The sequence below is a fragment of the Sander vitreus genome, chromosome 6 (assembly GCF_031162955.1).
Source record: "Sander vitreus isolate 19-12246 chromosome 6, sanVit1, whole genome shotgun sequence".
Lineage (NCBI taxonomy): Eukaryota > Metazoa > Chordata > Actinopteri > Perciformes > Percidae > Sander > Sander vitreus.
This window is the reverse complement of record NC_135860.1, coordinates 6,523,674-6,549,072: the sequence shown is the minus strand read 5'-3', so window position 1 is coordinate 6,549,072 and position 25,399 is coordinate 6,523,674. Positions and strand designations below refer to the sequence as shown.

Here is a 25,399-nt window from a genome sequence, read left to right as displayed (position 1 = left end):
TGAAATCTTTTTTTTTTTTTTATTATTCATGTTACATATTAGGTGTCAACGCAGAGTATACATGTACAAACGTCATTTTTCCAAAAATACATCAAACTGAACTTGGACTTGACTACTAATCAGAAAAAAAGAAGACTACCGCTCCCAAAATAAATTGTGTTCCTCAATGTTGATGTCTTTATTTCCTCCTTTTTTTGTTTTAAACAAATCGGGTTCGAGTTCCACCTCGAGTACAACCTATAACAAGCACTTGACGGGTATAGACATACCATAGAAAACACACAAATACATTCATCACCATCGCCTAGAAAGGTTCAACACACCCCTTCCTAATAAACTACAGTCAAATAGTCACGGAGGAGGATGAAAATTGCAATCAACGTAATTTTACTTGCCTGAAATGTACGCAGGAGATAATTCAAACAGAGAGGTCGGTATTTAAATAAAATCTGAGAGTTTTGCATTGGTGTGATTATAACAGTATAAATGGTGTATTTGTCTTTTGCTTTTTAAACTAAACCTGTAATACAGTCTTTCCTGAAAGATAAAACTGACAAATGTATACGTCGTGTAAGTTTTATCGAACAGATTGCTGAAATAAACCTCTGTATAAAATATAAACTCTGTAATTTGCACCACAGTATTCTAGATTCATGTGACCTGTTTGCACAAACATAAACTCCAACTTCAGCACCTCACTTGCCTCTATAAGCACATCTGAGTAGAAGTCAGGCCTTGACTTATGAATGCCATGTTGTACCTTCTAAATGATAGACTGCTATTATAGACCCTGGAAGAAACTATGGGTTTAAGTTAGGATTCGGGCCTATCAGTGTCTTCTTTACCTGTACTGTTACTTTGAACGCAAGGATTGAACTCCCTACGACATTGAAACCTAACCTGGACCTGAAGTGGACCTTTAGCTGATCTTTATGACATTTAACACCCATAAAAAAAAGACCAAAAAAAAAAAAAGAATCAAAATCATTTCCATCCTGATAACTTCAAACAGACATTTCAATAACATATATATTTCTTTTTTGTTGTTTGTTTGGAATGTACAGTAACATCACAGTCCTGTTCTGATTTAAAAAAAAACTTGACTCAACATTATAACTGGTCTTTGTTTTCCCATGTAGTTGTGTCTGTCAACTGATAAAGAGCCATCCTCTTGTTTAGTAGCAATATGGCCTCGTTCATCTATCTGTCGTCTGATTGGTTGACTCAGGTCGGCAGACCAATCGGCAGGTACACAACCCGTATAGGCACTATGCAACCACATCAAAAAAATAAAATAAAGTTATTCGATCATAGCAATATATTGTGAATATATAATTCTATCTATAAAACAAAAGCCCTCTTGTGGCTCCTATTTCTAATACGTACAGTAATCTAAATGTAAATTATGTATGACAAAATCTAATATAACAAATAAGTAACCCCGTAATAACGTGTATACAATCTCTTATTAACATACTGCAATGAGAAAAAATATATAAAAACCTCCAGATAATTTGTTGATAAAGCCAGACAAGCTGGCGTCTGAGCAGAAGACAGGGCTCAACCACTAATGTCATAGTGCCCTTAAGCAAGGCATTAAACTACCATCTGTGTGGCCAAAAATACTGTAAAAGACTGGCTGCACTGTTCCATCTCATCCTGGCCAAGAAAAGGTTACTGCTTTTTTTTTTTTTTTTTCCATGAGCAGCTAGCAGCCACCACCTAGCTGTCATCATGCCTCACTGGTGACGGAACATTCATCATTGTTTATTTTCTGGGCTAATTTACTCACTGAACTCCACGTGAACATTAACATATCAGTTGATGAATGAGCAATTATAAAAGTGACAGCTGATGGAAGTGTGGTGTTGGCTGCTGGCTGTTGAACGTGCTCATCCCTTGGATATCCATATCACATGTCGGTGATTTTGTTATCTTTAAAAAACAAAAAAAAACAAAGAAGTTACATCTTAAACTTTCTCCATATTTAAAGTACCTACTAAGCATTGTTTTGGTGATTTGAGTCAGATCACTGAGACGTATAGATGTCTAGGCTAAATTTGGTTTGTAAATTGAACAATTTTTTACTACCAAGCTACAGATAATCATTGTTTGGACAGTATTTAAATGTTTATAGTTCAATGAAAAGTAGGGTCTAACTATACGCATTCAAATATAATAATTAAAAATGCTGGAAACGTTCTTTTTCACAAAATGTAGCTAGTTTGTAAACTTGACTTCCGCAATCAAATATGTTTTGTGCTACAAACCACATTGGGTTATACCTATATAAATTATTTTAATTTTTAAAAGAAAGTCCTGTTTTTTAAAACAGTATGGCAATGTTATTCATATAAAATTAATTGATATATATATTTAAAGAAATGGTTACACACTTGGGAGAATACACTTATTCACGTTCTTGCCGAGAGTTAGGTGAGAAGATTCATACCACTTTCATGTATTTCGGTTAAATATGAAGATAAGGCCAGGAGGCGCTTAGCTTAGCTTAGCATAGCATAGCATAGCATAAATACTAGAAGCAGGGGAAAACAGCTTGGACTATTTCTTGGCCGGCCACAGTGACTTCCTCTAGTCTTGTCTGGCCCGTAACAACAAAACCTACCACAGTTAATTAGTGAGCTTTGGAAGTGCTAAAAGGCAGATGTTTTACCATTGGATAGAGCCAGGCTAGCTGTTTCCCTCTGCCTCCAGTCTTTATGCTAAGCTAACCGTCTCCTGGCTGTATCTTCATATTTATCACACAGACATGAGAGTGGTATCAATTGTCTAATCCAACTCTCAGCAAGAAAGCGAAAAGGTGTGTGTCCCAAAATGTCAAACTATTCTTTTAAATTAGCAGCCTGCTGTCTAAATGGCAGGCGCTAGAGGTTTACTGTTTGATTTATGGAAGATTAAATTGCATAGCAATACATTTTGCGCACAAATTTTTTTCTCTACTGAAAAAGCAGTAATCTTTTGTTTCTTTATTTCTTGTACTTCACTGTTGCTTATCTACAGTGCTGTATATCAAGATACCAGTACAATTAAAGACACGCTCTTCTTGTTTTCCAAAGATTTACAAATCATCCGGAGGTTTAAATATCTTCCCTTATCACCGTTAAACATGATAAATGCAAAGGCATATTCCAAAGTTAACAGTACAAATATCAGAGAAACACTAGCAAAGAGGAACATTTAGTAACGAGTAGTGAGTTATAATGATGTAGAATAGAGGTGATACTATAAGAGCAACCTGGATTTGCAACGTGTAGAGTATTTTTTTTGTCCTTTTTTCTTTTTTTTTTGTACTTTAAACACTGCCACATATTACATACACAGTATTCGTGTGGCAACTGCAAAACAGTCATTGCGTCTCATGTTTACTCTCTTTGTGTCAGTACAAATTCACGTTCTCCCACTCTACAAGGTACTGCACCTTTCCATCTGGCGTGACGCGTCTCGCCAAGATCCTCACTGCCTCCCCTCCTCCCCAGCTCCTGGCCACTGTCCCGTCCCCGCCTCCAACTACCGCCCCCCCTCCTCCTCCTCCTCCTCCTCCTCCTCCTCCTCCACCTACGCCACCCCCTCCGCCCATACCGGCCTGGTATGGGGGCATATCACGTAGGATGAGGGGCTCCAGCTGCTTCTGTCCCGGCTGGTGTTGGTGGCTGTGTTGGTGGCTGTGTTGGTGGTTGTGTTGGTGCTGGTGGGAGTGGTGGTGGTGATGGTTGCCATTGGAGTTGAGGGGGTATGGGAAGCAAGGCGGCGCTACTCTGCAGGTGTCCTCAACGCTAGGAGAAGAGATAGTGAAGCACAGGAGTCAGGAACAGCGACCAAATCATCTAGGTGTGGTTCACCATCTCAAACATACAGCAAGGGTTTGCTACAAATACACTGTTGTATAACTAACCTTGAAACATGTACAGCCTTAACCAAAAAACAAAGGTGGGGATGTTTTTTGATCATGCACAACAAAACATGCAAGAATGAAATCCCCCTATTCAATACCGTGGATATAGTGCCACTCGTGCCATGCCAAAACATTTATTTATCACCTTCAATTTTTCATTTTGTCCCCACTGGGGATAAAAATAATACAACAGAGGCAGGGATATGTAGACCAGGAAGGGAAATCCCACACATCCCCCCCGGAAAATCGCACCCTGGCCTTAACTATTTGTTATTACTATCAACATAAAGTAGATTTAATACACAGCATGGAAAAATGAAAGCTTAAAGCTGCTCTAATCAATATTTTTGATATAAACAATAGATCCGATGACTCTGTGTAAAGTGAAAGGAGTTACGTCTGCTGGATGTGTCAATAAGCAACTGTTTGTGAACATGTTCCCCTTATAAACTGTATAAGGTGATAATATGCCAATGTTGTGTGTATGCCAAGCTCCCCCAACAAAATCAATCTGCATTGATTTAAACTGAACTAATTCAATCACAAAAGATCCACTCCAAATTTGAGTTACATTCCAGAGTACCATTTAGCAGCGTTTGACAGTTCATATGACTTCTGAAAAAAAAAACACACATCACAAAAGAACTGAAAAAGAGCCAAGGAGGCCGAAATCTGAGGAAAAAAGTGATAAATGATTTAATGTGTCAAAACAAACAGTCTTGAAAACTTTTACAACGTATTTTGTAACATACAGTAATCAATGCTGAAATGTGTTAATGCTACTCCAAAAAAAAGACTCTTTTTACAACCAAGGATATTTTAGCTAATGTGGAAGAAAACGTGTAAATCAGCTGTTAATCTGCCAAAATGTCCTTAGTTCTCATTCTGTGTATGGTGAAAAGTGAAAAAGAGCTAGGCACAACGGTTAGGAAACTGAAGGTCCGGTTTTGACTATATAAATGTCCAGAAGGAGTTACTACAAATGAGCATGAGAGATATGTAAAACCTGTTGAAGTGATGGAGACTCCTGGAGAGTGCATTATTCCCGTTGTACGTGGTGTGGTACAGGGCATACATCCGCTTGGGAGGAGAGCTGTGGACCGAATGCACAACAGTTGAAAACAATTGCTCTAAAATTAATCTAAAAACAGTAGAAAAGACTATCATTTAAAGGTACAGTTACTACACCCCCCAAGATTTGTTCTGCTGTCACCCCAAAACTACGTACGATAGGCAAAAAAGAATAATATTTGTTTTGGTCAAAAGTGAGATTTGAAAAAGCATTGTGTATGGTGTCTCATAGCAGTCTGTTGATCTGTTGTGGCAGCAAAGTCAAGGTCAAGAGACAACATTTTCCCCAGCATGAACAAAATACTAAAGTCAGTAAACAGTCACTACTACAGTACTCATCACATTCCTCACATTCCTGCATGGGCTTGTTGTATATTTAGTTGCAGCACTGCGTTGCCGATGTGTGGAGAAGGAACTTCGTTGACACTGTTCTTGATTATAAAAAGGTTTATTATATCAGAGATTCCAGCATCAATTTACAGACTCCATGGACATCTGAGGTTCTGCGGTTATCACATGATATATATTCTGTGCATTTAGTGGGAGGGTGTGAGTATATGCTTGGAGTAGGGAACTGACCATTTAAGGCCCCATACATGGTATAGCTCCAACAAAATATCTTCTGTCTTAAGGGGCCCCTTCTAATGTTAACAGTTTCCAAATGTTTCAGCAACAGTAGGGTAAAGTTAATAGGAATTCCCTTATATGGCAAACCTTAAGTCAAAGTTGTAAATCTTCAGACACCACATTTTACTTGTAATACAGGCGCCCTGACCCTTTAACTCTTCTCATACCCAACAATAATGCATCAATACAGAAACAAAAATGGTAAAACCTCATGTGAAACCCCCTTACCTCAAATTAAGCTCCTCCTCTGACTTCCTGGAGTTGTAAAGGCTGGCCCCTCCCATGTAGCCATGGCAACATGGCAGCAGCTCAATGGGGTTGGCAGCAACTGGGGGTGGACAAGCCTGGGCACAGGAGACACACACACACACACACACACACACACACACACACACACACACACACACACACACACACACACACACACACACACACACACACACAGGTCAGCTTGTGACTGGATGCCAACATCATCACAGGAGTCAATCAAGCTCTGATACCTCTGTGCTCAGACGTGCACAAAGTTAATTCTGCATATGGAACATTCAGTTTTGTGATACATATGTCTAGAAAAAGGCTTGCAAACTTAAAATCAGAATGAAAACATTTTAAAAACGGACTTAATATATAGCTTTTGTTTATTTTTTTAGAGTTTGAAGTCCATGTTCCTGCATTGCCTGAGGGCAGATATGGACAGATATGTATATAAATCCACACCAATGTCATTTAGGGATGTGAGTCACATCATCAGACACAGCCATAGGATGTTAAATGCATCACCTCCATAGCACATCCCATGGAGCTGGCTGGTTAGTGAGGCAGCTCTCCTGACACACGAACTCACGACCCATGAAAAGTAAAAACACCAGAGCATCATCCGAGCAATCAATCACTGGAAATGTCATCCGGAGGGACGCCACCTAAAGGTTGTTGCATTTGTCATTGCTAGACTGTGACATTTGGCACCACACTTGGACCATTATCATTCCCTTCTCCAGCATTGCTATTAGGATGGAAGATTATTATTCAGTGGCCTTAGTCGACGTCTGTGCCTTTAAATGGATGTGCTCTGTCAACGATGCACTGCCAAGGTGCCAGCGCCACCTGGCCAAACTGTAATCGACTGCAAAGTGCACTTGGAAGTGATCCCAGGCTACACATATCAGCATTCCTTCCCATCTCACTTTCCCCCACAACAACGAACCTGCTCCTCCAAGACAGACGGAGATTAGCATCAATCAGAGGGGCACAATGGGGCCTGGATGTGCCAGAGTGAAAACAAGTGCTCTGTGGAGAGCATTGTTCCAGGATTACTGTGTGCACATACACGGATCAGAGTGTTGTGTGGGAGGACACAGTACAATGAGCATTCACCGTTAAGAATGCTGTGTAAAAATAGTAACTGCCACATGTGATGTTGCCTGTTTCATTGTGATCCGCTGGGAATTGGGTTTGATGATCATGATAAATGTGGTGCTGAACTGCAGTTGTTGATGAAATACATGAGCGGTTTTCTGTGCAGCCAAGTTTGTATTTGAATCATACATTTTAACTGAGCCAAACACACAACACGTCATCTCTCACACTATACCATTACTCTAACAAAAGCCTCTAAAGCATCAGCAGGCATTAAAGTACAGCAAAAATGAGAAGGAAAATACTGAGGCACCGAGCTGCACTGGGTGTTAAAAAAAACAGACTGATGCAGACTGCGAAATGAACCTTCATCACGGCATCTGACTGACAGGTTATTTGGGTCGCAGAAAGCTGTTTACCTGGACGCCTAAAAAAAGAAAAAAATAATCAGAGAGGTTTTGTAGCCCAGACCTCCCTCCTCGCCCCAAGCTCGAGACAGAGGCACTGACCTGTGTCTCCATGATGCGACGCTTTGATTTGCGTGACTCTGGCCCCCCCACTCTCCTCTGGCAGGGTAGTGACAACGGGCTGAAACAAAAAACACACATAAATTAGAATACAAGCATAAACACACACATGCAGTCCAAATGTGCAATGTTTTGTTTATTAGTGTGTCTCCATAAAAGCCTACTGAGAGGTGTGAAATACAAAAGATGAGAGCAGTGAGATGATAAACTGAATGATTTGGATTTATTATATTAGTAAAACAGTTTGCATATATATGAGCCCAAACATCATCAGCAGGGAGGCTGAAAACACTCAACACCTTCATTTCACTCATTCCCTATCTTCTTCTTCTGCTTGAAATGAACTTGTGCAGCTTGTCTCCTGAAAACAAGACTTGAGTCTAAAGCCCCAAAGTGGACTCTAGAGGTTGAAATGTCCATTACAACCCACAGTTTGAAAATGCTGAATGGAATGAACGTGCTCTTCATTTTGCTCTAATTTGAGCTGTACAGGTAGTAGGAATTTAAATGTATATTTTGTCCTGGCGGCCGTGCTAAAGAAAAGACCACAGAGTTATTAATATCAAAGGGGTTTATCCTCGTAGTAGCATAAACGTGTTTAGCAAATTGTATGGTGATCGGAGCGCTTTGGTGGGCGTGTCACATCACCAAAATGTCATACCATCCTTCTATTTTGCTGTTTTCCTTCTGCCTTTTCACTGTCAAATGTCCAATGAATGCAAAAATACCAAAAAATGATCTTAAAAAAAACTGCATGGCAATCTTACCACTTGATTAATCAGATATCTTGTGTATAAAGTAGACATTTTGGCCTAATGGTGACACCAAAGATAATGTCTGACATGGAAAGCGTTTACCTTCTGGAGAGCATTCATGTTCTCCAGAAGGTAAACGCTTTCCATGTTACAATCTGCCCTTTAGAATACTTCTTGTGTGCAAGTGGGAATCTTGGAGTGTTGGTTCAGCCTCTGCAGGCTGTGAATATCCAGTGTTAAGGAATTATGAATTCTCGAGTTTGATTAATTATAATTTGTACATTTATCTGTATGCACTGTGTTCAAAACTGTCTTCTCTCTGTACTACGATATTGAGATACTGTCAGATGTAGAGGTTTTGTTTACTGTGACAGGTGCAGGTATATTTCCTGGAGCTAGGCTTTGGACCATTTATGTAAATCTGTCTGTCATCCAGTGTTGGGTGTAACGCGTTACTTTTGTTACAGTAACATAACTACTTTTACGGGGAAAAAGTAGTGTAACGCGCTACTACTGAAAATTTGGTAACGAAACATAGTTCCTTTTTCAATTCGGCGCAACGTTACTTTTCCCAGGGACAGATTTGACAGCAACACTGCCTTCTCAGCTGCGCGCTCACAAGCTCCACACGGGAAGTGACAGAGGCTGGTAGCAGAGTAAGCAAGCGAGAAGCAGCCAAAGCTAACTTTTGAGAGCGTTTTAAGCGTCGTGGCTAGATGGAAGCTTTTGCTAGATGGCGCTCTGAGCCAGGCAGACACAAAGCTGACAACCTCACAGATGGATGCGGTGGAGATGGCCTCATACATACACGCAGCGGACACGCAGGGATTTCCAGAAAAGAGGCTGCATGTGTCTACGACAATGCACGGACCATCGCGTGACCGGTACAAGTCGATACAGACATTAGTAGTACTAGTGTACACTAACACCGATGACCTGCTGATATGCATTCAACCCGCGCTGGACTCCTTCATAATGAATCAGCCGTCACTCTGTGAGTAGAGAATCCAGTTTGCAGTGTAGTTCAGACACTTCACTGATAAACCAGAGATTGGCTTTATGGTCAAAGATAGTTTTTGTATAATTAACTTCAGTCTCTGCCAGAGACGCCTGCTTCTAAAAGTAACGTAAAAGTAACGAGTAACGAGCAAAGACTACTTTTTAAAAGTAACTTCCCCAACACTGCTTTCAGCTGAGTAAATATATATGACAGCCTGTCATTGTTGAAGAAGACAGTATCTCTGAATGACCATTATGTAAAAGCTATATATATGAAATTGTATGGAGAATTACAAAAGCTTGTCATTGGTTATTAAGCATGGATATTGTAAAGACATGTTTTCATTGGTTTAGATATTTATTTAGAATATTCACTTCTTTTCCAATGAGCAATGAGTATAAAATCATTATGTATCTCTGTGTTCTTTGAGAGATGCTGGGGAAAACTGATCGGGTGAGACCTTGTTACTACTCCTCGGTAACTTCCCTGTGATTAATTACATAAAACATTTGCAATATTCACCTTTGACCATCTCTGTGTTTCTCTGTGCATTGTGATTATTGAGTATCCCTGGAGAGGTCAGAAAGTCTCCATAACACCAGCTTATTTAAAGAAAATCCTGACATTAGTTTTGGAACTCCATTTAGTCTGGATCATACAGTAGAAGACGGTGTTGGTCGAGATTGAAATGTTGACCTGGTATGTCAGGGGTTCATTTAAATCAGCGATTCTCAAAGTAGGATATAGGTTTGTGTGTAAGCAGTGTGACATTGCCTATTGCATTCTTTACTACTTGTTGCCAGTTAGGTTGAGAAAGTATACATGTAGACAGAGATTTATTTCGGAAAAAGGGATAAACTAATATTTGTTGCCTCTGATGAAGCCGTCTAGACATTGTCCATTTGGGAAGATGCAAACTGACTTCACTCTAGTCAAACAGAACAGCTTACATTCCTGTCAGGAAGAGGGGTGAAGCTTAAAGTGTCTCTTGCTGACTACAGGAAACATGCAGCGTGGAGCTATTTAGATGAGCAAAGGGAACTAGAAGATAAATTACTGAAGATATGAATATATTTTCCATGTAAGAAAATGTGTTTTTCAGACACTCAAATAATATGATTTTTGTTCCCTGTAAGACTACTCCCCTGCAAATTATTCCAATGTTCCAATGTTCAGCCAAATCTGAAAATTATTTAAAATGAAAAGTGTGTCTATGAAAGACTACAGTACATGTACGCACACACACACACACACACACACACACACACACACACACACACACACACACACTTACGGCTGTACAAATGAAAGCACACAGGGGGTCTTAATGCTCTTTTAGGAGAATATTAAGACACTGATACTTTTGCTAGCATATAGAAATTGCAGCTCTTTGATTCACAAGTTAATTGTTCATGTGTAATGACTATATGCCCTGTGGCAAACCCAGCGCTGTTATTGAGATAAGAGCTGAAAAGAGAGACGCTGTCCTTACTCTGACCTTCTCCTGTGCGTGATGCTGATAGGGGGGTCGGTGATGAGCGGCGACGAATCGGACGTCAGCGGAGGCGGAGCTCGAACCTGAAGCCCAAAAAGACACTTCTTCTTCTTGATCTCCTTTCCAGAGACAAACCTGGGGCGACAGTAAAGAAACAGCTTGTACAGTCTAGTGTTGGTTCTTAAAATATATCATCACCAAATGTGTGTGTGTGTGTGTGTGTGTTTTTTCCCCCATTACTCCTCTTTGATGCTAATAATGGATTCAACGCTGTGTAACAAAATGTACTTACTCTCCTGATACAAAAGTAGACTCATGGACATTACAGTGATTGTGTAATTAAGTATACATAATTAGAGCAGACTTTTTTGCGAGGTTCAATGAAAACCCACTAAAAGCAATTAGACCTCTAGACTGGCTGTTGAGATTTAATACCAACAACGTGTGTCCTTTTCTAACAAGACAAAATAAGCACCAAAAATTTCATCTGGTCTAATTGGCAGTTACATTTTATTCAAAGTCACACCTTTCATCGTGCTCACTGCAGCCTGCATGTCCAATGTCCCAAACTACGGAGCACTAAGAAGACCCCTCTATTCATGGCGAGCGGCTACTCATTAATCCAGTCATGTGTGGTCGGTGTTTATTCTTCTCATCATATGCGATGACATACCTGTCCTTGTGAGAGTTGAGCGCGTTGAGGAGATTGTGACAGCGGTCTTGCCTTGGCGTGTCAGAGAGCTAGTGGACAGACAGGAATGAAAAAAATCAAAGCTGTGTTTACACAGTGGACTCAGACAGAAAAGCTTTAATGCATAGAATAATTTCCTTTTGCAGTGGCTGACAGCAATAATTTTGATATGGGAAAGTACGGCATGGCTAAAAAATAAAAACTGCTGTCATCTGATGCCAGGACAAACGATACATTTCAAAACGTCTCTACAAAACAGCTTAAAGGAGAACCCAAACCCTCAGATAGATAGGACATGCTCAGGTAATTCCCCCTTGGTGTGTCCCTCTGTCACCTCTACTTTCATCTTCAGACACTCAAATAATATGATTTTTATGAAGACTACTCCCCTGCAAATTATTCCATTGTAATTCAGCCAAATCTGAAAATTATTTAAAATGAAAAGTGTGTCTATGAAAGACTACAGTACATGCACACACACACACACACACACACACACACACACACACACACACACACACACACACACACACACACACACACACACACACACACACACAGTTTTTGCATTAGCACTCTAGTTTGAGGATTGGTCAAAACTCATTTATGTCTACAATCGCCAGGGGGTAGCCTACATGGTGAGATTGTGGAGTAGCTCAGCTTATTTGAAAAAATATAAAACTATATGTATATATATACTGTAGGGGAACAGCAGCCAAAAAGGTTAAGAACCACTGACCCACTGGCCCGGTTGGGTCAGTGGGTAGAGCAGGCGCACATATACTGAGAGGCTTATGCCTTGACGCAGAGGTCCAGGGTTAGAGTACGACCTGTGATGATTTCCTGCATGTCTTTCCCCTTTCTCACCTAGCTGTCCTATTGATTAAATACGGAAAAGCCCCAAAAAATAATCTTTTTAAAAAAAAGAACCACTGAACTAGATCATAAAAACATACAATGTCATCTGCAGTTCTTCAACTTAGTGGTGTACCTCTTTAAGCTGACGTAGAGGTCATACTTATTTTCCATTACATGTTTTACTTTAATGACGGCTAATAGGCTTTGAGTCTTCAATGCTAAACAGGCTGGCAGCATTTCACATTATTTCATCATGGTGCTTAAACAGGGAAATATCAATACCGCTCCTAGGAGCAACGACTCCCAATTCTCATTGGTGAAGGACAGGATTTCATGGTCAAAATCAAAGTATTTCCTCTTGCAGCACAGTGAGAGATGGTAGAGCACTAAATGAGCCAAATCCATCCTGTATTTAAAAAAGAAGATAATAAGAAACAGGTAAAATGCTAAATCAAATTCTACTGGAAAGCAATTTTTTGAATATTCTTTACATATTTGAAAACATTTTCAAAATTTGTGAGCCTAGTTTGATATACCACATTTTTATTACAATATATTATATTATTGGCAATATCAATCTGTGCTGTGTTGTTGTGTGGAGTAGCACTGACTAATAAAACATTTTTTTGGAATGTGCTAAAAAGAAAATACTTTAAAATGTGATTGACGAATTGAGTTTTAACTCCTGATGTTATTTATATTACTCTTAAATACCCACAAATGTAGTGTTTTTGCTGAAAACTTGTCAGTAAAGGTTTAACTGTTAACATCACCAGGTCATGGGTAGCCTTTGGATGGTCTCTGGTCCCTTTGTACATACTGAGCACTGGAACTGATAAAACCTAAAAAGACACGTGAAAAAAAAAAATTAAATTAGCATGTGACTGTGAAATACCATTTATCCTGTTATCTTGTCTTTGTCCTTTGTGCTGCTTGGTTCTTTCGGAGAATGATTGTAAAGATTTACAAAGAATATGTGTACGGCATTTACTATCTAACTTGGACATTCTGGGACAGATCGTGGCAGGATTGCTGGGGACAAAGTGACGTTACACATGGCGATACACTGGTAAGAGCAAATGACGTTTAACCATGTATCCAGCGAATTTAAAAAGCTCACATTACTGTATTGTGTCAACTGTTAACTTCATTTCATATTTTATGTGGCGTTTTCTTTTTTGCAGGGCTGCAAATGTTCCTTCCCGAGACCATTTAGCAGAGCCACCGTTGCTACGTCCGGAGCTTAGCGCCGCCCAAGACGATTGTGATTGGTTTAAAGAAATGCAAACAACCCAGAGCGTTTTCTTTCTCCTATCCTAGAATGTGTGTGGTGTAGCCAGAGCGCCGTGGAGAAAGGTCTGGAAATCTGAGACTAGTGACTAAGACATATAAGTAAGTAAGTAGGTTAGTAAACACTTTATTTATATAGCGCTTTTAAAAACGCTCATTTTCAAAGTGCTTCACACACATGTGCAATACATATGAAGAAATAAATAAAAATAAACATGAGTTACAAAATACAAATTAAATATAAAATACAGCATAAAAGGGGTGCAGCCCTTTACACAAAGGCTAATGTATAAAGGTGGGGTTTTAAAAGACACTTAAAACAGTCCAGAGATTCAGCAGACCTAACAGACTGAGGGAGAAGATACATATACACTGGGATTTTCCCACCTTTGCCTTCCTTGCAGTCTATATACGTCTCTCTTCTCTAGATATTTCATCATATAAATCAACCTGAACTGAAAATAAACAGACAGGTGTGTACGTTTTACTGTAATAGCATTCTGTTCCGTGTGACCCTGAAACTCAGCTAATACCACAACAACAACGCGTGCATCTGTCCTGCTATATGCATGTGTTGGCTGAAGGGCATTGGGAAAGATGAAACGCAGGCACAGCATGACGGCAGCACACGCTTACTATTCCAACTGTGAACTCAGTCTTCACTCTTCCTCCATCACCTGCTCAGCAGATGTTGTACCAGTCCGGCCTCACTCTCCCCGACTGTCAGTCTAAATCTAATTCCCCCCCCACCAGACAGGTTCGGCAATAACAAGGTGTCAGGGTGGGTGTATAGAACCCAGTCGGCTAACACAGATGGTTAATGACAATAATGACTTAATGGATGGATACATTTTATTACACGCATGAGATGCAGCCTATCAAACTGCACTGCGATCAGCTTCTTGCATATCCTCCTGACATCATATCCATACAACTACCAGAGAGGTGATATGTTTGCTCTGCTGTGTGTCACTTTCCCTTTGCTCCGAGTGTGTGAGGAAGCCAGTGAACGCATTAACATGCACACTAATTATTTTTTGCTTAAGCTAATTAAGGTAGTTCTCTGACAAGTGAAGCTGTCATGTAGACGTCTCCATCTGATTATCTTAATCAGACCGGAATCTACTGCTGAGACGTGTTGCATCTTAAATGTGTTGCTTTTCTCAGTTTTAATATGATTAGAAACTGATTAGAAACTTTGGGGTTTTTTAAATTTTGGTTTGGACGAAACAAGCAATTTGAAGATGTCACCTCTGACTCTGAGAAATTGTGATGGGTGTTTTTGTTCACTATTTTCTGACATTTTATAGATTAGATAAGTAATAATTAATCAAATACATTGTCAACAGATCATTTTAAAATAATATGTTTTCTGCTCAATCTAACCTGAATATTGTTCCTGACAAAGTCAACATGTGGTGAGCAGTAGAGTAGTAGTATAATATTTAATTTATTTTTTTAATTTTACCTTTATTTAACCAGGAAGAGACTCATTGAAATTAAACATCTCTTTTTCAAGAGTGTCCTGGCCAAGACAGGCAGCAGTACAACCACATACAGTACATACAAACACAAAATACGCAAAAACACCAAAAAAAACATAAAACAACTGACACAGCAAATCTTTCAAAGTCAACCACAATCCTAAACACATCAGGCAAAACATCTGCAGCCAGATGTGGCTGCCTCCAAGTCAATCATTATCCTCTTAAAAGCGACCAATGAGACCAGCTCAGTAAGTTTCATGGATTTCTGTAACTTGTTCCAGGCAGAGGGAGCAGCAAACTTAAAGGCCTTTTTTCCCAGCTCAGTTCTAATCTTTGGAACAGACAGAAGGAAAAGATCCTGGGAACGAAGATTGTAAGTCCCAGTACTATTTACACTGATATAGGTCAGAAGGTAGGATGGAAGGAGACCTAAAATAGCCTTGTATATGAAGACGAAGTATGCCAATATTGAAGTCTCCGTGTTGATAGAGAAGGCCATCCAACACGTTCATACAGTTCACAATGGTGAGTGAGGGCTTTCATACCAGTGATGAACCTCAGAGCTCCATGGATAAACATGGTGTCCAGTGCATGTAAACTTTGAGATGAAGCATTCATGTATAAAACATCACCAAAGTCAAGTACAGACATAAAAGTGGCAGCGACCAGCCTCTTTCTAGATTCGAACGAAAGGCAGGATTTGATTCTGAAATAAAATACCAAGATATCTGTACTTAGAAACACATTCAATTTTCGTACCCTGGGAAGTGAGGATTGAAGGGAGATTTTATTTAGATTTTGAATTTGAAAAAAGCATGACTTTAGTTTTTTCTGCATTTAAAACAAGTTTTAAATCATAAAGATTCTGTTGAAGCGTGTTAAAAGCAAGTTGTAACTGGGAGAGGGCTTGGTCTGAGGAGGGTGCAGAGCAATACAGTACAGTGTCGTCAGCATAAAAATGAAATTTTATATTAGACACGTTATGATCAATGTTATTGATATAGAGGATGAATAGCAGTGGCCCCAAGACTGACCCCTGAGGCACGCCTTTTGTTATTTTGAGATAGCAAGAAGTGCTGCCCTCCGCCTGCACACACTGAGTTCTGTCTGTAAGGTAGTTAACAAACCAGCCGACAGTTTTTTCAAAAAGCCCAGCCCTATACAGTCTCTGCTTAAGCACTATGTGGTCCACTGTATCAAATGCCTTTGAAAGGTCAATAAAGAGGGCTGCACAATGCTGCTTATTATCCATGGATTCAACAAAGTCATTTAAAACCTTAAGCGCTGCCGATGTTGTACTATGCCCTTTTCTAAAACCAGATTGGTAGTCAGACAACACATTATAACTGTTAAAAAAGTTCTTTAACTGATCACTGACAAGGGATTCAAGAATCTTGACCAGGACAGACAGTTTAGAGATTGGTCTGTAGTTATTTAAGATGGTAGGGTCACCACCTTTTAGCAGGGGAGCCACAAAGGCTGATTTCCAGATAGGAGGAATGATATTTGTATTCAAACACAGATTAAAAATATTAGTTAAGGGCACGGCAATACAATTTCCTGCTAGCTTTAAAAAGTAGGGATCCAGTTTATCAGGGCCTGCAGATTTTGTTGTGTCCAAATGCTTGAGGGCTTTATTTACATCTGAAACTGTGATAGGACTGAAACTAAAAGACTGACTAGAAGGATCCAGACCAACAGTCTCAACTGTAGAGGAACACTCATGTTGAGGACTGAATGACTCAAATAAAAATCCTGAGGCTATGAAATGTTCATTGAAACAATCAAGCATTTTGGCCTTGTCGGTAACTTTTAGAGAGTCCATCACAATGCTTGAGGGAAACTCCTGGCCTTTACTGTTTTCTGATAATGATTTGATAGTTTTCCAAAATTTTGATGGATTATTCAGATTATGAGTGGTTTTGAGAAAGAAAATGGTCAGCCTTGGCTTTTCTAATTTTGACAGTACATGTATTGCGCAGCTGTCTGAAGACCAGCCAGTCAGAGTTCTGATTCGATTTTCTGGCTTTTGCCCATGCCACATTGCGCTCATGAAGGATATTTGCTAAATCAGGTGAAAACCAAGTATTGTTTCGGCCTTTGACTCTGTACTTCTTTAGTGGAGCATACTTATTAATTATATTGGTAAACCCTTCATAAAAGAGGTTCCAGGCACTTTCAACATCTGTACTGATATTAATTTTTTCCCAGTCATAGTTAGATAAATCATTAAGGAATTCTTGTTCTGTGAAGTGCTTCATATTACGCTTATGATAATGCGTGGTTTAGTTTTAGGTATTTTAGTATTTCTAACCGTTGCTACGACACAGTGGTCACTGATGTCGTTTGCAAATATGGAAGCAGTTGAGTACTTGTGAGGAACGTTAGTTAGAATCACATCTATTAGCGATGATTTTTACGGGTTTTTGAAGTTTGGCCGTGTGGGACTGTCAACAATCTGAAAAAGATTTAATGAATCACAGTAAGCTCTGAAATCATCAGATACTGGTTGTAACCAGTTCCAATTAATTCAAAGTTCCAATTATTACAAATATATAAAAAAAAAACAATGTTGCAGGTTACATTTGTATGCTTTTCTCATCCCTTCTTCTTCATAATTTGTTATTATTAAATTCTTTAATTCAAGTTTAAAATATTTTCATTAAATTCCTATTTAAAATGATTATGATTTCACATTCCCCTTCTATTTATGTATTTATTTACTTTACTGTTACATCATATTTGGCAGTGTACTGTGTTGTTTAACTATCCTTGTTACAATTCTTAAATTACCAAAAGTGAGAAATTGGTGCCAAAAATTGTAAAAAAGCTGATATCAGATAATATAATTATTACAATGTATTTATATTTACTCTCAAATATTGATATCTGCTTCAAAAATGTAGCTCAGTCCAAATGAGTCTAGGTCTACAAAATACTGTCTTAAAACTAGAGTCCTAGAGTTTTAGGGTGCATATGAACATACTCTGAGTGTTTCAAACCAGATACAGGGCTGGGTACAGAATTCAATCCTTTTTAGGCTCCGACCGAATTGCCTCTATAGTATCGAGAATCGAAAAATGCCCCGTCATTCAATACCCAATTTCAATACCTAAGGTATTATAAAGTACAGTAAATCTCATCAGAGTCAGTGAGCCAATAAGCATGCAGCATGCTTCTACCAAGATCTAATAATGTTTGTTATTGGCTGTCTAACGTTACACATCATAGCGACACGCAGGAAAAACTCTACGTTACGCACTTACGTCACTTAGTAGGAGCTGAAAAATAAATAAAAAGATTTGAACCATAATGTGTAATGTTGTAATTTCTTTTTGTTTTATAAAATTGGTATCGAAAAAAGTATCGTTTAGGAACCGTTGTCGAAGTCACGGTATTGGTATCAGTACAGGTACCGAACATTTTTGAACGATACCCAGCCCTGTACATACCTTTATATTTATTGTCATGACAAAATTATAATTCTGAATATTAAGAATCCAGAGCTTTTTACAGTAATGCTTTTTACATAATGCTCAGTAACGCACCTGTCTCCATACAGCAATGGTTTGGTTAGACATTGTGTGCAGGCCTCGTGGAACCACTGACCACAGCTTCCACACTGTAACATCTTCAGGTTCCACCTGCAAGTCCAACAACACAAAAACATCAAGAGACTTTACACACATGAATGAATGGATGTGTCTAACATCTGTCACCAGACACATTTGTATTTATGCATACATAATTGAGAGAAGACTGAAGGCTGATGACTGGAGCAGACAGTTCTCATTTTCTGAGCTGAAATGTGTCTTCAGGTGTAAAGTCCCACCGGATCCTACTACTCATAAAACATATGGCAGTTGGGAGTTTGTTTTATACTTATTTATGTGCCAGTTGGGTGGGGTTTAACAAATAAACAAGAGTGCAACATAAGCAAAGGAGCAAAACACAAAAAAAGGATTGCAAATGCATTAGAAAGAGGGTTTGGTGCACCTTTTTTTGGGATTGACAATTTACCTGTCAGTATCTGAACTGATGCAGTGAACATCTCTCACATATAAAACCAAGAAAGTCAAAACAAACTCAAAAGAATCCTGCTAATACAGTTTGACACATGTCTGATATGCTGCATGCAATTTGCAAATAATCCACAAGATGAGATCAAGCTTTTCAGAGAAAATGCCAAATGTTAACGAGCATACATGAACTGTACATTCAAACTTAAACTGGCCTCTGCAGTGTCACTCACTCTCCAGGTCCGGCACAGTAGCAGTAGCACTGTTGCTGATTGGTCAGATGCTGTGGGTCCCAGTCTAAAGACGACAGCTGGTAGGGAAGCCGGAGTTTCATAAATTGCATGAGCCGGGCGAAGCGTCCTCGTTTGAGCGCCCCGCCTCTCTGGAAACACAATTTTGGGAGAGAACTGATTGGCCGGTGACCGCTCAAATCACTGTCATGTCAAAGCAGCCAGGGAGACGGATCACATTCGATGGGGAGAAAGCAATACCTCTTGTTTTATTGTAGGTCAGCTGTGAGAGATAGTGTCCGAAGCAGCGGAAGTCTGGACAATGAGCTATGGACATTGACCGATTGACAATTAACCGGGTGCTTTCTCATCTCATATCTACAGAACTGGAGCATGTGTGATTGATTGACTTTAAATGTACTTCTCTCAACTTCGAGCGTAGTTTTTCAGCTTCATAACTATTGATTCTTTATGATTTCTTGGACACAATGTAGAACATCTCATATTGAGGTCAATACTCAAGGAATTAGCGTGCCTTTGCTTCAAATAAACCCATTTTCTGCTGTACACAACAGTATAGTGGCAGCAAAAGCCTGATAATATTTGACTGGATTTCTCCCATATTATATACACACTGAATGTTTTTTCTCCAGAGTGTGAGACGGAGAGATTAGCAGCCTGACCTTGGTTGCGACTGCAAAGACACATTGCCGACATATCCACGAGTCGCTGTCAGCTTCCGGTTCGATGGTTGGCGTGTGGCACTCTGGATGATAACCTGTAATGGGAGGAGGAGGCAGAGCGTTTAATTCGTGTTTACAAGACAGACAGCCGGAGTGACAATAATGGGCAGAGCAGCTCCATGTTTAGTGCTCTGCTGGTTTGTTTCAGCAGCATGCAACACATTTTACCATAGCATTTGCATCTAGGGAGCACGGATATGTTTGTCTTCTTTTTCCTCAAAAGAAACTGTCAGCAAACAAGTTGGTCTGACAGAGCCGCGAAGACATGAATTGCAGTATATTTAATTTCATCGTTCATACTTTTAAAGTCCCCCTCCACTCAAACGTGATTTATTTACAGTTACTTCACTTGGGTGTTTAACCTTCACTTTGCAGAGTGAGGTTTGTGCAGAGTTTGACACCAGAAGATTAACATTAACATTCTCTGTTAAGGAAGTGTTGGAAGCCAATGCACAAACACTGACAGTGGACTTTACAGTCAAGTAGGAGACATCTTGTGTCTTGTTTTGAAGTGGATATTTGCATATTCATATAGATTTTTCACTGAGGGAGAAAGAGCAGATGTGGTTTTAAAAATGTTTGACGACGTAATTAATCTTTTCTGTGGAAAAACTGAATCAGACACAAATCACTATTCAATGCAGAGTATTTTTTTTTTTTTTTAAATATGTCTGGAGGGGATTTTCAAATTAGCGAGGAGCCTAAGTAAAGACATCTTGTGGCATTTACGTCTATGAATTAAGCTCCATGTCTCTAGCCAGGATGCAGGTGCAACGATTCATATCTGTCATCTACGATAGATGGTTTTCTGTGTTGTTGTTTTGTTTTAAAACGGCAACGCTGTTATTTACCACACTGTGTCAAATCTTCAAGGTCAGTGCAAGAACGGGTAGAGAACCAGCGCTTGACGGCATATGATGAGGCGTGCTTCCTTACCGTGGCGACATTTGAGACAATTTATGAGGGGTTCTTTAAGAGGCGGAGCGTCACAAATACAGCAAACTTCTTCCACTCCAGCAGCGACTGAGGCAAACAGAGGAAGCAAAGAGAGGGAGGGCAGGGGAGGAAGTATGTGAAAGAGGAAGACAGAGAGAGAGAGAGAGAGAGAGAGAGAGAGAGAGAGAGAGAGAGAGAGAGCAGTCAAAGGCATTAATTTATGTATATTGATTCACATCCTTGCCACCTCATTGATTTCAGTGTCTCCTGCACCCTTTCAGATTTCACTTCATCTGACAGACGGATATTCAGCCTGGTCCTAACAAACGTCCAACTTCCCCCTGCGCTTGATGCTAGGTGAATTGGGGGCGCCATTTCCCTCAAGAGTCATTAGTCAAATAAATTCATAAAGAGACTCTAATATACCAATTACATCCCAACGTACCCCGATCAGAATACTCAAGAGCACTCAGCATCATAACCTTGAACGTGACTGTAATTTCTTTTTCTGCATTTTTCTTGGAGCGCCAATTCAGAGATCCAGAGACAAAGGGTTCAAGAAATAAAAAAAAAAGTTTGAAGCTCACAAAGGGGAAATAATGAGAAACGTATTCCTTCAACTGCTCAGGCAAAGTTTCAGAGTGGAAGCAAACACCTTTAGTTTGAGTTTAGCTGAACATCGGTGCGTTCAAAAACTCAATCTACGAGCATTTTGTAACCTTAGAAACACAGAGTGCTCCCAACAGGAAGCTATTTCACTCTTCTAGCTGACGGGTGAGGGAGAGGGAGAGAAAAAAAGAGTTCTTCTTACATGAGTGAATGTCCTTTCTCAGTACCCAGAACTCCGAGTTGTCCTCAAATCTCACCAGACAACATTGCTTGACTCCGTCTACCTGATAGGGAGATAGCAGGGGAGCGGGAATGATTGACAAAACTAAATGGAAGTCTTTTTCAAAAATCCAGGCAAACACACACACTGACACACACTACACACACACACACTCAAAAGTCTTTCTGCCACTCACACATACACACTTAAACACGCGCTTACTCTTTTCACATTGCCGAGGTACAGTAGTCCATCACTCCATCGAGCCAACACATCATCTCCTTCACTTACTCCCCCCATCCTGAGGAGAGAGACAGAGAGGGGAGAGAGAGGGAGAGAGAGCAGGGCTCATGTGAAATGGAAATCCGATTTATTCGCTGAATACTTTGCTGCCATTGCTGACAGAGGGGTTTATGTATGGCCCCGGCATCATTTCGGCTGGCTCTCAGACAGGCGGGCTTCGGTGCAAAGGGGTTAAAATCCTTCCTCCCCCCCTCCCTCCTTTTAGATCAGAGCATAACGACAGCCTGTATCCTCCACAGTAAAAGATGAGAGTGAGTACACAACCAGAGAGCAAGACAAATGATTACAGCACACATGAAATGCACAACCATACACACACACACACACACAGAGAAAAAAAACACTGCATGATGACTGCTGCAATACAGTTTGATTGAATGAGCAAAGATCACTGTGCAGCTACTTGAAGCATCTGCTAGGCACTTTTCTGTTTTCTTCTTCTCTCCCAACATCTTAAAAACTTGAATAGATGCATGAAATGACTGTGCAGGCATTATCTTGTGCAGGTTAAGCATTTGTTCCAGTGCATGCACTCAAGTCAAGACAGACGCAGCAGGATACATAACAGTGCATGTAGCCTTTTGTGAATCAAAAGGGAAATCAGGCAAATTGTACAGTAAGCTGTGCCGGTGAAGGGTAGCCTATACCTGTCAAGTCGAACTCCTTTCCCTCGGGGTCACAGTGATTCCTGGGCAGGCTGGACATGAAATGCCCTCATCTGCTGTGGATCTCCGCTGCCCAATTACTGCCCGCTCGGATGCGCAGCCTGCGTGTTTGCAAAAAGTGGATGGTGTGCATGTAGGTATGTCCCTGTCTGTGCCAAGCGCCTGTGTGTGTGTGTGTGTGTGTGTGTGTGTGTGTGTGTCAGTCAAGCCGTCAGCGAGGGGGGCGACTGGCTGTCCGTCTGTCTCTAGTTTGTCCGTCCTCCGCGCTGCCGTTTCGTCATGTCCCCGTCTCTTTTGGTCTCCAATCCCCCCTATCCGCCACCACCTATTGATGCTATTAAGGCGGGATTGTCAGAGCAGCACCGGAATCAAGCCGCCAGAGACGCCATCATCCCTGCCTCTCGCTCTCGACCGACTTGTTGTGACGCAGACATAAAACACCGAGATAGAGTGGGAGGGAGATACTGATTGAGGGGGGATCCAGAGGTGGAAGGAGGGGGGGGGACTAGGAGGGGGTGGGAAGGGGGGGGTCCACGGCGAGAGCACCTTTCCCGTCTGAGAGGCTGACCCTAAATCGTTTTGACAAGGTGGGATTGTGATGTCTGGCAGCAGGAGTGAGGCATGGCGGTGCGCTAAAAGCCAGCGGAAGCAGCGCGCCAGCGACATGGGCCAATTAAGTGGCCAATTAATGACTTTAGCCGCCTCATTAATTGGGCTCAAACAAGAGGAACCATCCAAGTTTAGGAAATCCGTGGAGAAAAGTTTTCAAACTGAGATTCCCGAGCAAGCAGCGCCGACCACTTTAACTTGTCTTTATCAATATTAATGATTTGCCTCTGTCACCAAACGTAAAGGAATTTAGGTGGTGTTTTTGCTTTCTTTATTAGAAAAGATAAATGTGAGTTGTGAGTGAACATCCCATCACTCCTAAAATAAGTCAGCTTTAGAATGCCACTATAGAAATATCACTGCAGATTTTCTGGAATTAATGAGCTCACTAATGTGAATCACATAACATCTGACAAGATAGGCTATTTCTCTACCTTAAAAAAAGACATTTCCTTTCAACAAATGATACAATTTTAAATGTAGAATAGCCTATCCAGTCCTCTTTGCTGAAAATACTGGAAGCCAACTCCAAAGTGGACAAATACCACATCTGCAGGACAGAAGAGATGTGACATCCAGAGGGACATCTCCTCTCACACGACATCCGGGACGTAATTTAATGTGTGATGGAAAATATTGTTCACACAGAACAAGTATGGCTCACACCAACTCAAGTCATGCATGTAAGACAATTGCCACAAACAATGCAGGCATGCTACTTTTAGTGCAGCATTAAGAAATTAAGATCCAGTCATAAACCAAACACGCACATTGTTGGATATATATTAAATGACACACAAAAAAACCAACATTTACTGCTTTAAACAACGACAAACATGAGGCCCAAGAACTGCTATAAGAGAGTCCCAGACACACTATTAAATTTGAACCATTCTAAAATCAAGCATAATGTACAGTAGATTATACTTACAGTTAAGGTGCTTTGGAGGAATACCACGTTTTGGCTACAGGCACATGCATCCAAGGCAAGCTAAGGTTTTGTTTGTTTATTGTTGTGTCTTTTCTTGTTTATTGATGTCTTACACATTACTCACACCAGTCAAGCGAAGCGTGTGGTAACACCGCCTTGCGGTTCAAAATGGCCCCTGGCAGATTAACAAGTGGTGAAGTGCCAGTTTTCAACTGTTACCACTAGGTGGCGAGCAAATACAAGGTCTACAACTGTACTGCAATCAGCCAGTCAGTCTGAGGGATGTTCAGGGTCATTGGGTTGAGACTGAAGTTAAGGATGATGTGATAACTGTGATACCTAAACTGTGGGTTGAGGACCAGTGCTGGAATGTAACGTAATGAGTGCATTTACTCAAATGTGTAAGTACAATTTTGACTTACTATTTCAATTGTATGATACTTAGTTATTTTTTGGAAGCCAATATTGTACCTTTTACTCCACCACATTTATTTGACACCTTTAGTTACTAGTTACTTTGCAGATTAAGATTATTAATGCAGAATATAAAGTTAGTTATAGTTTTACTTTTGGTAGTTTAAGTATATTTTGATGCTAGCACTTACTTATGTACTACTTACTGAAGGGTGATTTTGAAGGCAGGGCTTTTACTTGTAACAGAGTATTTCTACAATGTGGTCTTGACAATTTTTAATTAAGTAAAAGATCTGAGTACTTCTTCTGCCTCACAATTATTTTTCAAATCTTTGCTTTTTTTGTCTTGACATACTGGAGAGTTGTACTTCCGCAGTACTCTAAAAACTACTAAAATGAAAGGACCAGAACATCACTCGTTGGTTGAACTTCTCACAGCTCGTGCATTGTGATGAGAGGTCACAAGCATGGCCTGGCTTTAAAGAGTCCTAAACCAGAAATGTTAGAAACTAGTATGATCCTATATTAACAGTGAGTGAAATTATTTGATTTGTGTACATTATATCATGTATGTGTCATCATGTATTGTGTCTTTTTGGGTTTCTGGCGATTTTCCCTTTGTGTGTCAGTGAAACACACGTCATTTCAAC

The 25,399-nt window shown here is 40.1% G+C and overlaps 1 protein-coding gene across 2 annotated transcripts; it reads right to left on the bottom strand.

The window, feature by feature from the left end:
- phf1 (PHD finger protein 1) lies at positions 1-25,188 on the bottom strand. 2 transcript variants are annotated; one of them, XM_078252234.1, is made up of 15 exons: positions 24,336-25,188; positions 22,050-22,128; positions 21,810-21,891; positions 20,999-21,085; positions 20,003-20,097; positions 19,323-19,471; positions 18,619-18,714; positions 13,067-13,135; positions 12,576-12,699; positions 11,418-11,485; positions 10,742-10,879; positions 7,477-7,555; positions 5,840-5,955; positions 4,920-5,006; positions 1-3,794 (listed from the first exon to the last, which is right to left on the bottom strand). In XM_078252234.1, exons 2-15 carry the CDS (start codon positions 22,125-22,127, stop codon positions 3,398-3,400), a joined length of 1,665 nt encoding a protein of 554 aa, XP_078108360.1. In that variant the 5' UTR covers position 22,128; positions 24,336-25,188; the 3' UTR covers positions 1-3,397. The 2 variants fall into 2 exon arrangements, with proteins under 2 accessions (XP_078108360.1, XP_078108359.1); XM_078252233.1 differs by lacking the exon at positions 24,336-25,188 and adding an exon at positions 22,778-23,279.
- Positions 25,189-25,399: the final 211 nt, after the last annotated feature.